This window comes from Octodon degus, unplaced genomic scaffold (genome assembly GCF_000260255.1).
Source record: "Octodon degus isolate 3935 unplaced genomic scaffold, OctDeg1.0 scaffold00092, whole genome shotgun sequence".
Taxonomy (NCBI): domain Eukaryota; kingdom Metazoa; phylum Chordata; class Mammalia; order Rodentia; family Octodontidae; genus Octodon; species Octodon degus.
The window spans coordinates 4783576-4804303 of NW_004524668.1; the positions used below are offsets into that span (position 1 = coordinate 4783576).

A 20728-nucleotide genomic window follows, 5' to 3' on the forward strand; every position below is an offset into this window, starting at 1 on the left:
TCTGTGAAAGCCTGAGAGAATGTTTCCTCTCCAAGTGACTTTCCTTAGGCACATTCTACATCATTGATCACTTTCCTCTTTGGCCCCATAATCTCCTTGATCAGAAAATTTGGGACACTACTGAGTTAAATGACATTACAGTACAGGTTCTCATATGTCCTGAGTCTTAATTGACCTTGGAAGGCTAGGGCCAAAATGTTGGCTTTCCTTGCAGCCCTCCTTTTTCTGTAATTTTGGTCTGCAAACTTAGGTTGTTAACCATCCAGAAGACAAGCTTATTGTTATTACCATACAACTTAGGCTGTTAAGCTTAACCTCACTATCTGCATATCAAACATGTTAGGCATTATATGGAACAGGTATTTTTCATCAAGTATTGATATGTTGAACTAAGTCCTTACAGAATATGATAAAAAAAACATTTAAAAATTAGAATGTATTTTAAAAATAGGCATAAAGAATTATATACTTCTTATGTTTACACATAAGTCCAAAAATCTCACCATATACAACCTTGAAGCAAGACAGTCCCACATTATTCCTTTTCCTGTCTCTTGTATGATTGCTTTTTAGAGTTTTACTTGTTTCATTTTTCCTCTCCTCACAGGAACTTTAATTCTCTTACATCTTCTGCTTCCCAACCTTAGAGCTTATTATTTTGAATCTGTGGGTTTCTGTTCCCTTTCCCTGTACCATAGCAATCTTTCCTTACCTTCTCAGAGAACATTCTTTCTGTTGAAGATGGCTGTAATTTTGTTCTGTCAGTGTTTCAAGGGAAGAAATATTTCGCCAGTGCTTTTGGCCTGAGTATGCATCCTCTGGTTTGTTAATTGTCCTATTCTTACATTATTCTTTTTTGCTTCACAGTGAGGTCATAGCTGGTGTATGCTGGAACAGGAGGCTATGACTCCTGGGCTATAGTCCATTTCTTTTTCTTTTTCTTCCTTTCTTCTTCTTTTTTTTTTTTGCCTGGCTCAGGCTGCCTTAATGGCGGGTGTGGTGTGGCATGTGCAGCTGGGGATCCAACTGTGGTCCCGCAAGCCTGACTGGGTTTGCCCAGGCAGACACTTAAACAACTGAGCTAACCAGCAATTCCGTATAGTCCATTTTTTCAGGTAGTCATGCTGACTGCGGGTTTTTTCCCCCCTCAGTAAATCATTCTGCAGTCTACCCTAGTTGCTCAGGCAATAAGCTCATTCTTAAATCTTCCTTCTCTCACACACCACAACTACATTGTCAGCAAATTCTATCTAACTCATTCTTACCACCTTCACTGCTGTTACTGTGTTCTAAGGACCGTTTGGTTTCTCTCCTAGAGAGCAGCCACTTTCCCTGCTTCTGTGTTGCCTGTCCTTGTTATACAAGAATGGGGATCTTGGGCTGGGGAGATAGGTTGGTGATCTGAGTGCCTACCTGCCAGCAGATGCAAGCATTCCAGACAAAAAGAAGACTAAGAGCAAAAGTTCCACGGTAGAGGTAAGTTTGGAAATGAGGACAAAAGCCCGATGTTTAGTAGCTGTGCAGTATAGTGAAGGAAAATGGAGGAACAACAAAGGACTAGCAGTGTATCCAAAAAACCCATGATTTCACAATCTCAAAGAGTACCCGAGTTTGATCTCCAGTACCACGTGCTGTGCGGGCCTCACACTGCTCTGGCCACCAAAACTGGGCATGGTTGGGAGGCTGAGACAGAATCACTAGGAGTCCAAGCTGCATAGTGAGACTCTGCACAAAAAAACATACAAACCACCAAACGCCCAAAAAAGGGAGGGAGGGAAGAAGGCAGGAAGGAAGGGAGGGAGAGAAAGAGAGGGGATCTTTTTAAAGCACAAATCCAATTACATCTCTTTCCTACAAAAAATGATTCCGTGTCTCTATTGGGGGCTCAGAGAAGAGTTTATACTCACAACATTGTCAGGGTCTTGCTTGAGGTACAGCTACTAAACATCCCGCTGTTTTCCTCATTTCCAAGCTTACCTCTACCTTAGGACTTTTGCTTTATTCTTTTTGTCTGGAATGCTCTTCCAAGTTGCAAGTTTGCCTCTTTCAGGCTTCTTCTAATATGACTTTGTAAGAAGGCAGTTTCCGAATATGTTACACATCATAGCCCTTATTGTCTGTCCTTTAACCTGCTTTAATTTTACTTGATTGCTTTAACCTTTGCCTGACATAAGCTTATTTTCTAGTTTCTTATTTTTCTGTCTCAATCATTAGAATGTTTGGATGCTATGAGCACAATACCTTATTCAGCATTTTGCTCTTGGCACTGAGTTCAATAGATATGATACTTGTTATTGGTTTAGAGAGGATATGATTTTTTTATTTCAAAGCCAAGAACTAAGATCAATGGATAAAAACACGTAAAATAAGGTTTTAATGATTAGACTCGGTCAGTGTTGACATGGGCTCTGCCATTAAATAGTGAATTCATGTTAAGATTTGTAAATTCATAATTCGTTAGAAAATGTAAAGAAGTAAGAACTAATCTGTTTGGATGATGCAGATTCTCATGTTCACATCCTGTGATTCTCGCACTAAAATTCAGTGTGCAGCTTGCTGTTACTACTACAGTTCATTGTGAGTTATCCATGCATTGCAAGAAATGCTCATGGTATTGCACATACTGTCAGTTAACCTCTACACTTAGGTGTTTCACAGCCTTTTTAAACTAAAACATGGGTTCATAATCTTCCTGTCCTCCACTCTCCATCCCTCATGTCTCCTACAGTGTTCTCTATTCCAGTGACTAACACACAACTTAGAAACCAGAAACCTAAGAGATCCCCCCTTTCATGGGGCCCTTCCCTACTAATTAATTAACGAATCCTCTCAGTTTGCCTCCTGTATTTATAGAAAATTTAGCCATACTACTTGCTAAAATTACTTCCTTTTTTTCTTCTGCAGAAACCCTGTATGTTTTGTCCTTATAACTGCCATTTCTTTCCCCCAATTCATCCTGTATGAGTGGTCAGAATTAGTTGTGGTGTTTGTTTTTTTTTTCAGTACTGGGAATCTTCACACTGAAGTATATCCCCAGCGCACTGGATCTTTCAAAGTAGTCCAGGTTGGACTCGTTTGTGTTCCTCATACCTCAGCCTCCCCAGAAAGCTGGGATTTCAGGCATATGCCACCACATCTGGCTAGAATTCATGTTTTAAAGCATAAATTTGATTGTGCTATATTGCCAGTCATAATCTATCCCTGTGTTTTTTTGTTTTTTTTTACTGTGAAGATAAAGACCAGAACCCTTGGTGGTGCCTATAAGGCCCTGTCTTCCCTTGAGAACCTTTATATATTCTGTGCTTTATGCCTGAAATCCATCTTTCTACACTTCCTCACATGCTTCTCACAAGCCTGCATCCACATCAGTTTTAAAGCTAACCTAGATGTTGCTTCTTCAAAACTTTCCTTTTCATGTCAGGTGCTAGATGATATACTATCCCTATTCTTTTACATTCTGGTATATTACTTAACACTACTGTAATTAAATGATTAATTTGTGGCTTATTCCTTAATATATTTTCTTTGATTACAAAGTCCATGGAACTATATTTTGGGCTGGCAGACTAAGCACTGTATGATTTCTTATATGAGAAGCCCAACATATAAATAATTTTAAGCACAAAATAAAAGGTAGATAATAAGAAACAGGGAGTTAGATGTTTTGCAAATGGAAAGGAGACCACGGGCCAGTCAGGTCAAATAGCTCAGCAGATTAAAGCTCCTGCAAGCAGGCACATGGGCCTAGGGTTCCATCTCAGGCCTGCTGTGCCTGCCCTGCCCCGCCCCCCCCCGGGGGGGGGGCGGGTCATGCTGAGATGGCAATTGAGATTGGGTGTGGTGGCAAGCTCCTGTAATCCCAGCTCTTGGGAGGCCGTAAACAGCCAGATCACTATGCATCCAATGTAGTAGTGAAACCCTGAACAACCTGTAAACCCTTCCCTAAAACTACCAAAAAAAAAAAAAAAAAAAAAAAAAAGACCAAGATATGGAGGTAGGGGAAAGAGTTATAGTAGCAACTCCCCACAGTGAATGTAATTATGTATGGTAGAAATGTAGTACTGATAAAAGTAAGTTTTAAAATGTCTTTCATAAATCAGGTAAAAAGCCTCTCAATAAATTATACTAACTGCTTGCTTGTATTTATATAATTGTTAGAAGTCTTTGGCTTTCTTTTAGTGATTTTTAATAAGGGTCAGCAAACATCTTCTGTAATGACATAAATAGTAAATCTTTTTACCATGTTGTCTCTTTGACCACCTCTCAGATGTATACCACAAAAGCAGTCATGTATAATACATAGATGAGCAAGCTTCTCTGTTCCAATATTGGCACTGAAATTTGAAATATATAAATACCATATGTTTTTGGCCTTTAACTAACTGCAACAAAGGTTGTCTTCAAACTTCATGCTGGAGTTACAGGCATGTGCCAGCACACTGGGCTTGAATTTTATATAATTTTTATGTGTCCATAAATACAGTTTTTCTCTTGATTTATTCCCCTGGTGATTTAAAGATATACAAGTGTTTTAGGGGCAATACAGCAACAAGCATGTAGCTTCTTTTCCATGGTGGTTGACTCCTTTACCTGTGTATTTTAATGTCTTATGTGTATATCTTAACAAGAAAAAATAAAAAGCACAGTGAACCTTTTCTTGGCATAAACAGTGTGAGCTGTTATGTAAAGAAGAATTAATTTTATATTATGAAAAATATTTAAGGACAGTCCTAATTTTGTTGCCTTTTTACCTAATCAGTAAACATTCTTTAAAAATAAAAATAAAGGAATAAGTGGAGTATGGTTAGTGCATACCTGTGGTCCTCAGGAGGCCAGACTAGGCTATAGAGTGAGTTCAAGACCAGTCTGAACTGCATAGTGAAAACCTTTAACAACAAAAAAGGCATAAATTATTTCCGTATGGAGCCCAAGCTTTTATATTTTTTCCTTTGAACCCAGTACTTTGATATATAAATCTTTATTAAATATGATTGACAAGTAACATTTATAAAAAGATTTCAAGGGGCTGGGAGATGACTCAGTAGAGTAAATGCTTCCCTGGCAAGCACAGGGGCCTGAGTTCAATCCCTGGTTCCGGGAAAAAAAAAATTCAATTCTTGGATACAATTGTGAATTATTATATTTTCATCCTTTAAACTTTATTACTTACTCTATTTGAAAAATGATAAACTTTTTCTCCTGGTAATAAGATCTTTAGTTTCAAAATACTTTGGGAGTTAGAATTTAATACTGACATAAATTATGAAGTATTGTAACAATATGGGGAAAATTGCTTACTAATTCAGGCCTTTTAATTCTGACTCCCTTGGTATCTTTATTGAATGATTTTATATTTGATAATTATTGCTCTTTCAGAATGCTTTTTACATATTTTCACTTCTATAATGTGACTGAAGTGTAGTGGTTTTGGAATTACTTAGTGTGTTTTCAACAATGTAGCTTAACTTCTTTGTACAGGTAAAAATCCATACAATGTGAAGAATAGTGTTTTGAGTCACAATAATATATTACCTGATTTTTATGACTGTTTATTTTAAGGTTATTTTTGAGACTGGTTCTCATAATATAGGCTAGCCTTCAACTTGCTTTTATAACCCAGACTGACCTCAAAGATATGGAGGTCTCCTGCCTCAGTCTCCCAAGTGGTGGGATTATAGGCATATGTCCCTAGCACCTGTCTAATGGTTATTACTTTTAAATTGAAGTAGCTCATAATTATTTATGCTTTGGAAAAATAAACTCCTTTAATGAACTGTTTATAGTTGGGTTTCTTCATGAGAAGAGAATAAATGAAATTAAAGAGTTAACCAAACTTTGAAATTATGCTAAATTAAAATCCAGAACAAGATTCAAGTTTTTAATTATATGTTTATACTGAAGTATTTAATTATATGCTTATAGTGTATGTCATCATTTCTGTTATTTTCAGAGGCCTTTAGAATGTTAAAGTTGAAAGAACTACCGGATTTAGTCTTATTTTATAGCTGATCAAACTGAGTAGTACTGTACTTACTAGAATTGTGTGGATATGTATCTTTGTACCACATATTTGGATTTACTTCCTTAATCATTATGTCATTTCTTTCCTTCTTTATGACTATCCATCAATTTTTAGGATTTTGTTAATTTTAAAATGTGTACTTTTAAAAATCTTCAGATCTGTACAGTTTACAGGTATCAGTATCTCTTACTGTCTTGAACACAATGTTAAACAAGGACATCATTTTGTTCACCTGTATTTTGGATATTTCCCAGACAATTGAAATAATTAATAATTTTTTTCTTTTCAGGTAAATGACACAGAATACAAACCTTTCTTTAATGGGAAATGTAGATAACTGTTTAATTAATGCTGAGAATTTAGAGTTTGTTTTTTTCCAGATCTTTTTTTAACCAGTAGAATTGAACAACCTTGTCTTTTCATTTTAGTTAGGAAGCCATCCTTATTTTAAAATTTATACCATAACTTTTCCCTACTGAGCATTCAGAATAATTACCACAGTAGTAACTTTATATTTGTATAAAGAAAATAAAACAGTAATTCTCTTCATTTTTTATATGGAAATGTAATCATAGTATTCTTTATTTAGATCTAATTTTGGTGTTTGAGCACTTTTCTTGGCCTAATAAATAAATGAAATGTTAGCATTTGCCCCCTTTGCTATCATTCTTTATAGTCCATATATAGTCAAATATGAATTGAATGTACTCTGAAAAGCATTGTTAATTAAAAGTGTTTGGTTATAAATGATAGGTCCATTTCATTTATATTTCCTCCTTAACAGTTGAGACTATGGACTTAAAAATATTTTTTACTCACCTAAGTAACACTATCCACCCTGATTCACATCTTAATCTCCCCACCCCTAAACAATCTCACAGAATTGTACAGAGAACCCTGCTCTGATAATATGGGTAGAATTCAGTATAGAAGTTTAAGCTACCAAAACATTGGCCTTAGATGTCCTAAGAGACACTGCTTTGTTGTGTAGCTTTTTGTGTAATACTCGAATCCAAAACAAATACCTGCCTGGAATGTGATGTAGAATGTGTGTTCTTGTCCTTTCCCATGTAAAATGTTCCCTCTAAGTTGAACAGTGACTACCGTTTTGTCAACCTACTCGATTGGAGTTTGATGAGTATTTTTCACTCAATACAGTGGCCAAGTGAAAATGAGTTTCTTTAGTTCTGAGAAGACAGATACTTCATTTGGATTTCTGATTTGATTTCTTGACAGAGAACCTAAAGACATGTTGGGGTGACAGTTCTATATGATCACAACAAGGACATTTAACAGAATTACAACCCTCCATGTTCTTTTGTAACTTTTTAAATCCTTCATATCTTGTTTATTCTACTTTTGGCAGATGAACTCCTTTGCTCAGTAGTTTAGATGTGAAGTTGACCAAATCTGTTTGGTCTTTGGGAAAATGTGAAATTCCCTCTTAGCTGTTATATTTATTGTTAGGTTGAAAAGTCAGCTTGTCCTTAGAAGGAACACTGGAGAATGAAATGTACTACTAATTTTGCTGTCCTTTGCTGTGGTTAATAGTAATCATCTTTTTTCCTTCCCCTTTTCTGTTGCCTCTCTCCTTCTTTTCCCTGTCTCCTCATGTACTGTTTGAATTGATTAAATTGGCCTATTTATTTTTTCCTTGCTTTCCTTTTCATTTTGTGACCTTCTGCCCTCCTCTGTCTTACTCACTTGCTTGGGTTCCATGTGGCTACTTTTTTTGTTCGCACGCTCATTATCACCCTTTTTTGTACTTCAAATCCCAGCAGCTGCCCGGCCAGGTCCCTGAGCGCAGCCCTGTGGTTTATGGGACTGTGGAGAGCGCTCATCTTGCTGCCAGCACGCCTGTCACCGCAGCTCGCGGCCAGAAGCAAGGTTTGTGTGTGACGTTTTCCTCCCTCTTATCTCCAGTCTCCTTATTAATCATGTTGCCCGCTAGCCTCCAGGAATGAGAGTAAGATATCTGACCGTCACCTAGATAACTGCCTTTCCACAAAGCTTTGAGACCAGGGCACTCTGCTTCTATGAAACTAAACTAGGAATGTTAGGTAAAATGTTCTACGTTTTGTTGATAGCTCCCTATCAAAATGTTTATGTAGATAAAACCCCTAGCTTCCTTAAATTTAAAAAAAGAAAAAGTGGAGGAGGGAATAAAAGCATATATTGTTTTACAAGAACATAGATTAATTTATGTATTCAATATGTCCTTGTGTATATTGTTTTTAAAAAAGATAAAATGTTTCTTCTGACAAGATTGGCTCATATAAGTTCAGATTATGGCTCCCACATGTATTAGGTTTTCCTACTGAGGACAATTTTTGTATCCTAATTTCTTCACTTACAAAATTGAGTGAAGACTTATTTTGCAATATTATTTTGAAAACATTTGTAGCACATGAAAAATTGTAATCATTCTTTAATACAGGAATAATTTTAAGGCCTTTTCCTTATGACCTTGAACAAGTACCCAATGTTTATTGAAATAAATATGTCATTAGGAATATAAATAGAAAAACTGTAAGGCAAATGTCATGATAGAAGGTGGCATATGATACATAGTCTTCCTTTCCTAACTTGTTGGATTTTAGCTGACCTCATTACACACGGGTGAAACAAGAAACTTAGAGCATGCTTTCTAATATCTCTGATAATGAATACAAATCGTGTACATAAAAGAGTCCCCCCAGTGTATATGTACTCTAGGAAAAGAAATACTTGCCTGAATATTTTAATACTAAATTTATTGAAACATGAGATTAGTAAAAGTCACCTTTAGCTTATATACTTGCAAGAAGTACTCAAAGTAGTAGTTACTAGCTTCCAGAAATTTATTAATACAGCAAACTGCTGCATGGAAAACCTTTGTCATTCAGATTGCTAAACGTGCATTTTCAGTTTCTTCTCTAAGGGCTGGCAATGTAGTGGGTTTTTTGTGTGTGTGTGACCGGCTTTCTTGACTTATGCATTTCTACAAACTCCTTATTATTCTATAGTTGGTTGTTAGTAAATACGCTTTTTCACAATTTTCAAAAAATATGCTGGGCATGTTAGCTTACCGTTATAATCCCAGCTCTGTGGATAATCATGAGTTTTAGCTCAACCTGGGCAGTTTACCATTTAGCAAGACCCTGTTTCAAAAATAAATACTTATAAAAAAGGACTGGGCATAGGGTCAGCCAAATAGCTTAGCAGATTAAAGCACCTGTTTAGGCAGACGCAGGGACCTGGAGTTCAATTCCCAGCCTGGTGTGGGGCGCACGCTGAGATGGCATTTGAGACTGGGCGTGGTGGCGCATGCCTGTAATCCTAGCGCTTGGGAGGCTGTAAACAGGAGGATCACTACTAGTCTGGATCTATGCAGTGAGACCCTGTACACCCTGTAAACCCTGCCCTAAGTACGAAAAAAAAAAAAAAAAAAAAGCACTGGGTGTAGTTCAGTATGAAGGCCCTGGTTTATTTCCTACTACTAGGAAATAGGAAAGGCCACCTAAAAATAAAAGTATTTAATATTAAAGGCCTCGAGCTAGAGTGCATATAAATCACATTTATAACTCCTCTGAGTGGTGAGTATATGATTTCAGTGTTTTTACATCATACAGAGATAACATGAGCCAGGTGTGGTGACACAGATCTGTACTTCCAGCAGGTGGGAGGCTGAGCAGGAGGACCACCATTAATTTGAGGCCAGTTCAAGGCCATTTGAGCTACATAGTGAAACTCTGTCTCAGACAAACAAGCAAACATGACATGGTATTTTCAAATGCAAAGCTAATTTTTCTCTTTGAGTATTAAGATGCATAGTTTAAAAAAAAAAATGCTGTGTGATGGCAGATGACTGTAATCCCAGTACTTGGGAAAATGAAGCAGGAGGATCTAGGTGAGTTCAAGGCCAGCCTGGGCTGTATAGTGAATTCAAGGCTATCTGAAATACATAGTGAGACTCTGTCTCCAAAAACCAAATATAAAATACAACAAACAAATCTGGAACAGGAAAAAGTTCTATATTGTATTTGTTGTATAAGATAGTTCTAAACTAAAAGATAGGAAACAAACCATAACCTAGCATGCTTCTTAAAGTTGCACTGTTAAATCTTTTGGCTATGTTTGGAATTAAAGGAGGACTCATGAAGCTTAAAACTGTAACTTTTAAGTATTAAAGCCATTTACCTCATGAGAAGTACAGTTTCTGAGACTGGGGAAGACTTTTCTTTCCCCAGTATTTTCTTTGAACATGTGCTTTAAATTATGCTAAGACTTTTTTTTTTTAAAGGCCATGATATATACTCTGATGGTGATAGCTCTGATAGGGCTAATGATAGTATTGTCTTTTATAATTGTTTTATGGAAAACAAGGCCATGATTTATACTTACAAGATCCTCACTTTGTCATATTTAAGTCTAGACTACCAAAAGAGAAAATGGAAAACTTTTAGATTCTCTCAGTACTTTTGTTTTTGGTTAGTGGAAATTTTGATAACAAAAATCTACATTGCACACAAATACATTGCTTAGATAGGGGAGAACAGAAAAATGTTTTAGGTCACTTGAAAAACTAGTGTTTTAAGTACAGATTTTAGAGCCTTTTGTGTGGGTAATCCTTTGGAGCTACTCAACTTCCGTGTAGTACAAAATACTCATCAGAAACTGAGTAACTGTTCTGTAATTCTGTGGGTAGCCTGCCAGTATGTAAAATAGTTTTCACAGTAGTCCATCCTTTCATCTGGAGCTGGGAATGGATCCCAGAGCCCTAGACATGCTAGGCAAAGACTATATACCACTGGGATACACACTCCCAGCCCTCATAATAGTACTTTTTTTTTTTTTTTTTTAATGCATTTGCTATAGGGTCTCACTATGCAGCTCGGACTTGTAGTGATCCTCCTGTTTTCAGCCTCATAGTAGGATTTAAAACTCAATAAAATTTAGTGTTCCTTATTAGGAAGGGTTAATTTTTTAGAGAATGTACTTTCTGTATAATTTTTTAAAAATTTCTTTAAAAATACTGTGAAGTATGCAGTGTGTTAATTATTGAAACTGTCCTACCAATTTGATTTGAAACTGTCTGATTGCTATTTGTCTGTTAATTATGAAAAAAAGTACTGTGAAATTGAAGAGGGATAGGTGGTGCGTTTACTCTTTTCAGTGATTTATGCTGTCAATTTTTTTCTTTCTCAATGGAATTATCATTACTGAAGATTTGTATTAGGCAGCAGAATTTAATAGCAGCTCCAAAATCTCCTTCCAGCTGATTCACATGAATACTTTTATTTTCATGAAAGAATGTGGGGCTCAGAATCATTCTTAGGCTTGTACATTGCTAGTTATATTACTTTGGATCTGTGACTGATCTCTACAGCCTTCAGTTTCCTAACCTGTAAAATAGAAACCTTACAGTTTTTGACCCAGTGATGTTTGTAAGAATTAAAGAGAATAAAGTATATAGGTATTGAACTCAGTTCCTAGCATATAAATGCTTTATAAATATTAGTTGTCATTATTAATCTTCTAGTTCCTCAGTTTGTGACATAAACAAATGGAATGGTTACAGGAAAGCAAAGGTTCCAGATGAGTATGCATTTGCTGACTGCTGAGTTTATCAACACAAGGGTATAAATGCTTTATGATGGTGTGTAAAAAAACTTTTATGAATTAACATCTCTTCTTTGGGGCCAGGGAAATGGTTCAGTAGAATAAGAGCTTGCCTGGCAAGCGCATGAACCTGAGTTCAATCCCCAGTTCCGGGGTCAGGGGGGAAATCTCTTCTTTGTATTAATGGTGAACAGATGCAGCTGAAATTATTGCTGTTTACTAAGTGAGAAAGTACATTCAATTTTGTGTCTTGAAAATACAGTATAGATAATATAAATGAATAAGTGAGGTTAAAATCTTAGTTGGAAGCTTAGTACTTGTTGAAAGCACCTGGTATTAAGTATTCAGTGAATAAATTTTGTTGAACCAGTTTCTGTTTGCAGTTAGGATATTCTTTTCTAGATGAGACTCTCCCTCAGTTTCTAGGATGTTCAGTTTCTGGTCTCTGGGACTGTGTTAATTGATAGTAGCATCTTCTCACTAATTGTAAGATTTGTAGTACTGAAAGGCACTCATGTAAGCCATTGGTTTTACCACCATCTGAGAATAAAAGGGAGAAATTTTATCCTTTTTGTAAATATGACACATATTACCACCAAACTGGGTTCACAGCTCTACAGTTTTGAGCCATACTTAGAAGAAAAACTATATCCTTTATTAACAATCTTTCTTTTCTTTTCTTTTCTCTTTTCTTTTCTTTTCTTTTCTTTTCTTTTCTTTTTTTTCTTTTCTTTTCTTTTCTTTCTTTCTTTGTGTGTATGTCCAGCTCAGCCCACCAGGGCGGGGCTGGCTGGCATGTGGTGCTGGGGGATTGAACCGTGGTCCCTGTGCTTTGCTAAGCTTGTTCTAAGTAGGTGCTTTAGACCACTGAGCCATCTCACCAGCCCCTATTAACGATTTTTCTGACTAAACACTTTTAAAACCCTATATTAAATATCGAACAGTATGGCTAGGCTATCACTTATTTAATAAATCTCTTGTTTGGACATTGCGTTTATTCCTTCCCCCATCCCCATTATAAGATTGCCTTAAGTATTCTAGACATCTGTCTTCAATAAATGATTATTCCTTCTGAAAAATTCTTATGCAGGGAGTCCTGAAAATTTCCTAAATTTCGAAGTCTTAACAATTCAAAAAATAAACAATTCATTTAAGGTGTAGAATAATTTTTTTATTTAGATCTATTATGTTGAACTTTTCTGTTTTATGTGTTCAAAGCTTTTGAAAAAAATGTTAAAATACTTTAGAATGAGAAACTCAAATAAATTTGTTTCTAATTTTTTACTACGATTTTTTCTGAAAAGTATATGGAAATTTGGTCACTCGTAGACACCCACTCCAATTTGGTTCTGGGGATCAAACTCAGGACCTCATGCCTGCGAGGCAGGTGCTGTGTCACTGAGCTAAATCCCCAGCCCTTAACCCTTAGATCTTTTGTATTATTTAATGAGATTTTGTTTCCCAAAATTAATTATTGAATGGTTATAGTCTTACTAAATTGTTAATATGAGAATTATTATTTTTAGTTTAGTTTTAAATTTACTATATTTAGATTCCACTCAATGTTCTTAAATGGTATTATTTTGCTTTATTTTAACAGTGACTTGTATAAAAGTAATTCCAGTGATTTGGAAATTATTGTCATTAGATATATTTTATTTTATTTATTTTTTTCATTAGATATATTTTAATAAGTACATATTTATTTATAAATATGCTTCACATAGAAACACACACACACACACACACACACACACACACACACACACACACGAATGATATATTTTTGTCTCTTACCCTGGCACCTTAGTCTGGGAGATTCCACAAAGAGAGCCTATTGATATTACTAACAGTACAATAGACAGCCCAGTTTTACAAGCCATCTCATCTCTTACCATCAGTGAAACTTAATTAAAAGGCTAATAAATATAGTACAAGTGAACAAACTATAATCTTTAAAAGCTTATGATAATATTTACCATCTTTATTTGGTTAACAGAACATACTCTGTTTAACAGATTTATTTAACAATAATTTACTGTAAATAAATTATTGAATTTCCCTGATACATAAAGAATGTTTCCTATTAGGAGAGTCTCAGTTTAGAAAGTCATTCAGAGTGCCAGCAATTTTTGTTGGCAATTGTAAACATCCTCATTTAAGTATCTTTTCCAGTGGACCTTCTTATGCTAAGAAATCACCAAGCTGGTAGCAGTCTAAATTTCCTTTGGTTTCATTCTCTCAGAATTGAATCGCTTATCAATTTACCTAGAATTTTAAAATGATGTAGCTTTCTTAATTAACATTTCGTTTTCCAGTACCCTTAATATTGTTACAATTTCCCTCTTTTACTCCTGATCTTATTCTTTATATACAAATATATATTTTATATATTCCAAAATATCTCAGACATACATATTAGGTATTCTTTTTTTTACTGTATTTATCTATCAGAATGCTAACTTTGGCTTCATCTTGAATAATTACTTCATGTATGAAGACATAAAATTTCTGTTTTTGTACCCTTTTTCTGAATATATAACTTTTGAGGATATAAACTAATTTTGAAACTACTTTTTGTCTTGAAGAAATCAGTTTCACTAATAAATTTCATTAATAACAAACATTATGACTTCTCTTAAAAGTTTTTTTTTTATGTCATACATTTTTTATAAACAAAAATTGCCCCCAAGTACTGAAATACATAGACTAGTGTATCCCTGGTAGGAAAAATTTACCACAGGGAACAAATACAGTAGTGATAATCCTAAAGAATGGCTTAGCTCTAGATTTGGTGAATTATTTGTTTCTGTCGTAATACAGTCATTTGGTGAGTTGATTCCTTCTCTTACTCCAAAATAAACTTTTAGGAGCTCCAGTGGCATAATCGGTTAGTGTGCAGTACTTACAGAAAATAAACTTTTATGTGTACTTTTATTAGAGGCCAATAATGTTATAAGTAGAAAATGCATATATGAGACTGTTCCTGCAGTAAGATCTAGTAAGTATTTTGTTTTCTTTTCTACTGCCCATTTTGTAGGCTAAGAGATTTTAAAAAACTGCCCTAAGGCAATATAATATAGTGTTTGGTCTAAGAATTATTCGTAAAACTCTCTTCTTTTTTCTTCCCCAGAAGAGAAGCCAAAACCAGATCCAGTGTTAAAGTCTCCTTCCCCAGTCCTTAGGCTAGTCTTTAGTGGGGAGAAGAAGGAACAAATAGGCCAGACCTCTGAGACTACTACCGTAGAATCCATACCAGAGCTTCCTCTGCCTCCATCACCTACCACTGTTTCTCCAGTTGCTGGAAGTACGGTTGCTTCCCCCACCTCTGCTACTCTTAGTCAACCAGTATTCACTGCTGCTGTAGGTGACAGACTTGAACTCTCTTCCTCAAAAGAAGATACAGTTCCTATACTCAACCCTACATCTTGCGCAGAAACATCAAACCCTTCAACAACAGTTGAAATTGACGACGATATATGCAAGAAACCTTGTAGTGTAGCACCTAATGATATTCCACTGATTACTAGTACTAACCTAGTTAATGAAATGAATGGAGTTAGTGAAAAATCTCCAACCACGGAAAGCATTGTGGAAATGGTAAAGCATGAGGTGTTGCCACTGACTCTTGAATTGGAAATTCTGGAAAATCCTCCAGAAGAAATGAAAGTGGAGCATATTCCACTTCCCATCACCCCTTCCACAGTTTCTTCCTTTTCTCCAGCTCCTCCAACTCCTCTAGCTTCTCCTCCCACTTCAGTCATTGTTGTTACCACCACTACTGCTAATATTCTGAGTGCTCCCACTGTAGTCCAGAGAGTCTTAGAAGAGGAAGAGAGCATAAGAACTTGCCTTATTGAAGATGCAAAAGAGATTCAAAACAAAACTGAGGTAGAAGCAGATGGGCAAACAGAAGAGATTATGGATTCTCAGAATTTAAATTCAAGAAAGAGTCCTGTTCCAGGTAAGCTTATTCTGCCATTAATAATCCTATGCTTGCTGAAGAAGAGACAGTATTTGAGTTATTTTTAATTGGCTACTTTCCTTGACTTCCAGAAACATCGAATGAATGCTGAAATTCCTAGTCTGGTTTCTTCAGTGGTGTGTTTGTGTTTTAGTACAGCCTGCAAAAAAAGAGTTACTCCATTGTCTAAAAATGCAAATGAGAATTTCCAAATATACTAAATGCCTCCAAGGTATATGTCTCTGTATGTGTTGGGTTGTTTTTGTTTATACTTCATTTATATGAATTATTTCCTCAGTGGTTAATTTTATTTCTTTGGGGCTGAAAACTAACCTAAGCCAGTATGATCTATAGTCCCTAATCCTGTCTTCTCAATTTTTTTGTTTTTGTTTTTTTGAGACAAGATTTCACATTATAGTCAAGGGTGGCTACCTTGGCTTCCCATGTGCCGGAGTTACAAGCATGCACCACCATGCCCTTCTCAAATTTTAAAAACTCATTCTTTCTATAATTTAAAGGAACTCCTCTATGTAAGACCTCTTTTTAAAAAAAATCTTAGAGTTAGGAACATAATCAGTATAACAAAGATTTTTAATGTATTTTATTTGCCATGGTAGGGATTGAACCCAGGACATTGGCACTGAGCTACATTCGTAGCCTGATTTTTACTTTTTATTTTGAGACAGGGTTTCACAAAGTTACTAAATTGTTCAAACTACTATAGGTTCAAACTTGTGATTTTCTTGACTTGTTCTCCCAGAATGTTGGAATGACAGGTGTGTATCACCACACCTAGCTAAAAGTTTATAACTTTGGTGACAAATAAATATGTCCACTTAATTAAGTCACAAATTTTCCCAGTGTTTATTTTTTATTTTGGTAACCGGGATTGAACTCAAGAACTTGCACTTGCCAGGCAGGCATGTAAGCCTCTGAGCTTAACTGACTTAAGTCCTGCAATTTTTCTTTTAAACACTTCATTTTTCTTTTTATAAGATTATTGATATTTTGAATTGTTTCATATTCCCAGTTAAAACACTTTTAGTGTAACATCACCTAGGACAGTGATGACCAAAGAGCTTTCAATGATACAAACTTTCCTTTGTGGCACATGTACCATTGGTGCATCTGACCTAGGATATTAATAACTGACCATTGTGTTTTGTTTGATTTTTTAAATTGTATTTGGTTGTTGGAGGGTCTCACTCTGCAGCTCGGACTCATGGTAATCTTCTTGCTTTCAGCCTGCCCAGTGCTGGGATTACCGGCATGGGCCACCATGCCCGGACTCTGGCCGGCTCAGCCCACCCTTGGGGCGGGGCTGGCATGGCATGAGGTGCTGGGGATCCAGTGTTGATCATTGCATTTTAATTTAGAAATTTTAGTAAGATTACCCAAAAATTATCTGAAGTTTACCAACTGATTCTTGAATCGTTTGACCCTAGTAACACTGGAATTTGGGTTTGTAAGAAGTCACCCCAACTTGTCTTCTTCAGTATTCTCCTTCGTTGTATAATTTGTGTTTTAAATATTTGGCAAGATACACTGCAAGTGGGTGTATTCCCCAAGATTGATATTAGACACATACTAGTTTTGTTCACTAATATCCTCATATATATTTATTTTTACCTGTGTAGTAGAAGGGAAACTTGGAAAGTCAAAAGACTCATTCCTGCATTTAAGATGCAGTGTGCTTTCTTAAGTAGCTCAGTTCTTGAGGACTTTTTAAAAAATCATTGTCCATGGCAATGTTTGGTACCTTTGAACTCTAGAATGCCTTCTAATTCAGCATATTGAGCTATAGCAGAAAATCAAACAGTGCAGAGTAGTGGGGACAGGGAAAAACTATCAGTCTTTCTAAGTCACATGTTTTCTCAACACACTGGTTTCCATTGGCATCAGCATTCATAGTACAGTGTCTGTTGTAAGAACTTTCTTCCTTAGTGAAGCGATGACCTACAGCTTGTGAGTGATCCTTTCAAAAGTAACCATGATTTGGGTGTTACTCCAAATCAATGTTTTCCAAAGAAAACAATAATTTCATTCCTTCTGTATTTTACAAGTACCTAATGATGTGGTACTTGTAAAATACAGAGAAGCTAATAAAAATAAATGTTTTTTAAAACATAAAACAGATAATAGAAAAATCACAGGGAATATAAGTAAAATGGTATCTCAGAAGTGAAATATTTGTGAAACAAGATGGTACCAAAATCATATTCCTAATCATTTTTGATTTTGTTTTTGTTCTGAAAGTTTCTTTCGGTGCTGGGAATTGAATTCAGGACCTAACACTTGGAGGCAGGCCTTGTTCCACTAAGCTACAGCCCTGGCTCTTTCTCTTCATTTTTTAAAAGCAGTCTCCATTTGAACAGTTTATCCCATATGTGCATTGATATCTCAATATAGTGCTCAGGGTTACATGGGAGGTTAAGTGTCTTAACTTTTTTCTAGTGCCATGTCATGTTTTGTCTTATTTTGAACTGGTAAGTATACAAAAAAGAGATTAGTAATTCTGTCATCATCATCCTATTTTTTGTTTGTTTGTTTTATAAGAATCTTACTATGTAGTTCAGATGACTTTTGGACTAATTATCCCAGGTTGACCTTGAACTATCTACAGTCCTTTCTCAGTCTTCCAGGTTAGCAGATTAAAGGTGTGTGCTGCCATTCCCAGCTCTATAATTTCCCTTTATGTTAATGTCTTCAGAACCCATAGTAAATAAACCTCATGAACCCATGCAATTTAAGCATTTTTTAAATTATACAGCCATAGATGAAAAAAACAAAACAAACCACAGATGTATTCTTTTTTGTTGGTGGTGGTATTCTCTTTTTGTTGGTGTTGATTGGGTTGTTTGTGGAAGGGGTTGGCTCTTTGAGACAGGGTCTCACTATGTAATCCAGTGTAGCTTGAAATTCATGGCAGTTCTCTTGCCTCAGCTTTCCAACTGCTGAGATTATAGGCCTGTGCCACCACTTCGGGCTCACAGATACAGTCTTGATCCTTTCATTTTCCTACAGAATTTCTTTTATATGCCACAGAAATTTGCAATGAAAATTAAAGTTACCTTCAGTCTTAAAATATATCTCCCTGAATGGCTACATTCTTATTTGTAAAAATTAATATATATCATAATTTGGTTTGGTTTAGGCTGAGCCAGATGGCTCAGTGGACTAAAAGCGCCTGCTTAGGCAGAGCACAGTAGCCAGGGTTCAATCCCCAGCGGGCTGTGCTAGTCCTGCCCCTCGCGCAATTGAGACTGGGTGTGGTGGCACGCACCTGTAATCCCAGCGCTTGGGAGACTGAAAACAGGAGAATCATTACAAGTCTGATCTATGTGGTGAGACCCTATAGACCCTGTAGTAAATACATTTTTAAAAAATTTGTTTTACATATCTTATATAGGTGTTTTGTGGTGGCCTTTCCTGTTTGTCTCTTCTCTTCTCCTCTTTTCTCTTCCCTTCTTGTCTTCCTCTCTCCCTCTGAGTATGACAACTAGTCTATGGCCATACCACCCTAAACACGCCCAATCTCGTCTGAGTATGACAACCATACACCAATTATGCACCAAAAATTTTAAAATTATTAAAAAAATTTACCAATATTTATTAATTGTACAACTAAAAGGGTTAGGATGATATATTCATGTAAGTGTGTCATGCAGTAATTAAATGCAGCCATCCTTTTTCCACACACATAAAACCTTGCACTCTTTCCTGTTTCTTGCAACTATTCTAGGTCATATTCCTGAGTGGATCAAAATGCAGTAGTTCTGGATTCTTGGGGGCTGAAAAGTAACATTGTATAAAATGAAAACTGTATCTATGTGTGTTCTATACTATGAGAAGCATCACCGATTTGACATACTTTCCACTACTTAAATCATTTCAATAATTCAGTATAATTGTTAATTGGTGTGATTTTTTTTGATGCTTTTGAGTCTTTATATTTTAATATGTTTAATGGGAAATAAAGAGGGTTTCAACCTTGAGGAAAAGCATTCCCCATGTATATCAACCAGGATTTCATTTTACAGAATTTCAAGCTTGCATATTATGTGATCCGAACTTTTCTACTTATAGAAATGATGATCTGACCTGCCATATGTCTTGGGCATAGCACTAGGTAGAACTAAACCTGGGTTTAATGTTCCAAAGCTACATTTACCTTAAATAAAATGGGAAGGTGTTCCCTATGATCTGGCTATTGATTTCTTCTGGGTAACAGCGGTCTCCTTCTACCTAGCAGAAACAAAATATTTTTCTTTGTGTTATCTTACTGGTGTATTTAGGGTTGAGTTTTGTTTTGTTGTTTTTCCACTGAGGAAAATTTGTCAGTTTGTTTTGTTTGAAACAGGGTCTTGGTGTGTAGTTGTCATGATTGGGTTTTTCAAGGGGAACAACAGTACAATGCAGGACACATTTTATAAGATTATTTTATAATGAATTACCCAAAGAATCATATACATGGAATGTAAGAAATCTGTCTAACACCCTAAAGATCAAAGAGTCAAGCAAAGAGCCTGGATACTAATAATCCTGCATGAGTCCAGCTGAAAACCTAGAGCTCCTCAAAATGCCTCCCACAAGACCATCTGGAGGCCTAGAGTCCATGATAATGTCTCATGCAGGCCCACTTCATGGATATACACTGGGAAGGCCCAAAGGTCAGTGGTGGAAACTAGAAAGTCTGTGCCAGTGGTATGAAGGATCTGGGCTAGCAGGCTGAAGGATGTAAACTGGACCCAAGAAGCAATGCTCAAGGTAAGCACTAGAGCTCCCAGTCATCTTCAGCAACAATGAGGTCCCAAGCTCCTCCAGTGATGGGAAAGCTGAGTTCCCATCAGGAAAGCCAATGCAACAAGCTTCTCCAGTAGACTGAGCTGTATACCATCTTTGCCTCCAGAACCAGGAAGTAACGTTCAAGATGAGGACTAGACCTCCTCCAAAGTAAACTGTAGCCCTTCTCAGCAATGAGATCTCCAGCTCCTCCTCCTCCAAGAGCAGCCAAATTCATCTTGAAAGCCAACATGGCAGTGTGGTCCAGCAGAATAGCCCAAGAAAACCAACAGCTTTTCCAAACAGCTTTCCTATCAGCCTCTCTCTCTCTCTCTCTCTCTCCAGTTTTGCCTCTTAGG

At 36.2% G+C, this 20728-nt stretch overlaps 1 protein-coding gene across 7 annotated transcripts in view; it reads left to right on the top strand.

The window, feature by feature from the left end:
- Eif4g3 (eukaryotic translation initiation factor 4 gamma 3) overlaps positions 1-20728 on the top strand; it is a 400120-nt gene that overhangs the window by 247246 nt on the left and 132146 nt on the right. For 4 of the 7 annotated variants that reach the window (XM_004637641.2, XM_023722577.1, XM_023722578.1 and 1 more), the window contains 2 exons: positions 7801-7909; positions 14757-15587. In XM_004637641.2, coding sequence (XP_004637698.1) covers positions 7801-7909; positions 14757-15587 — 940 coding nt within the window. Of the gene's footprint in view, positions 1-7800; positions 7910-14756; positions 15588-15679; positions 15907-20728 lie in introns of those variants that run through there. The other 3 variants (XM_023722581.1, XM_004637644.2, XM_004637642.3) reach the window with 3 other exon arrangements.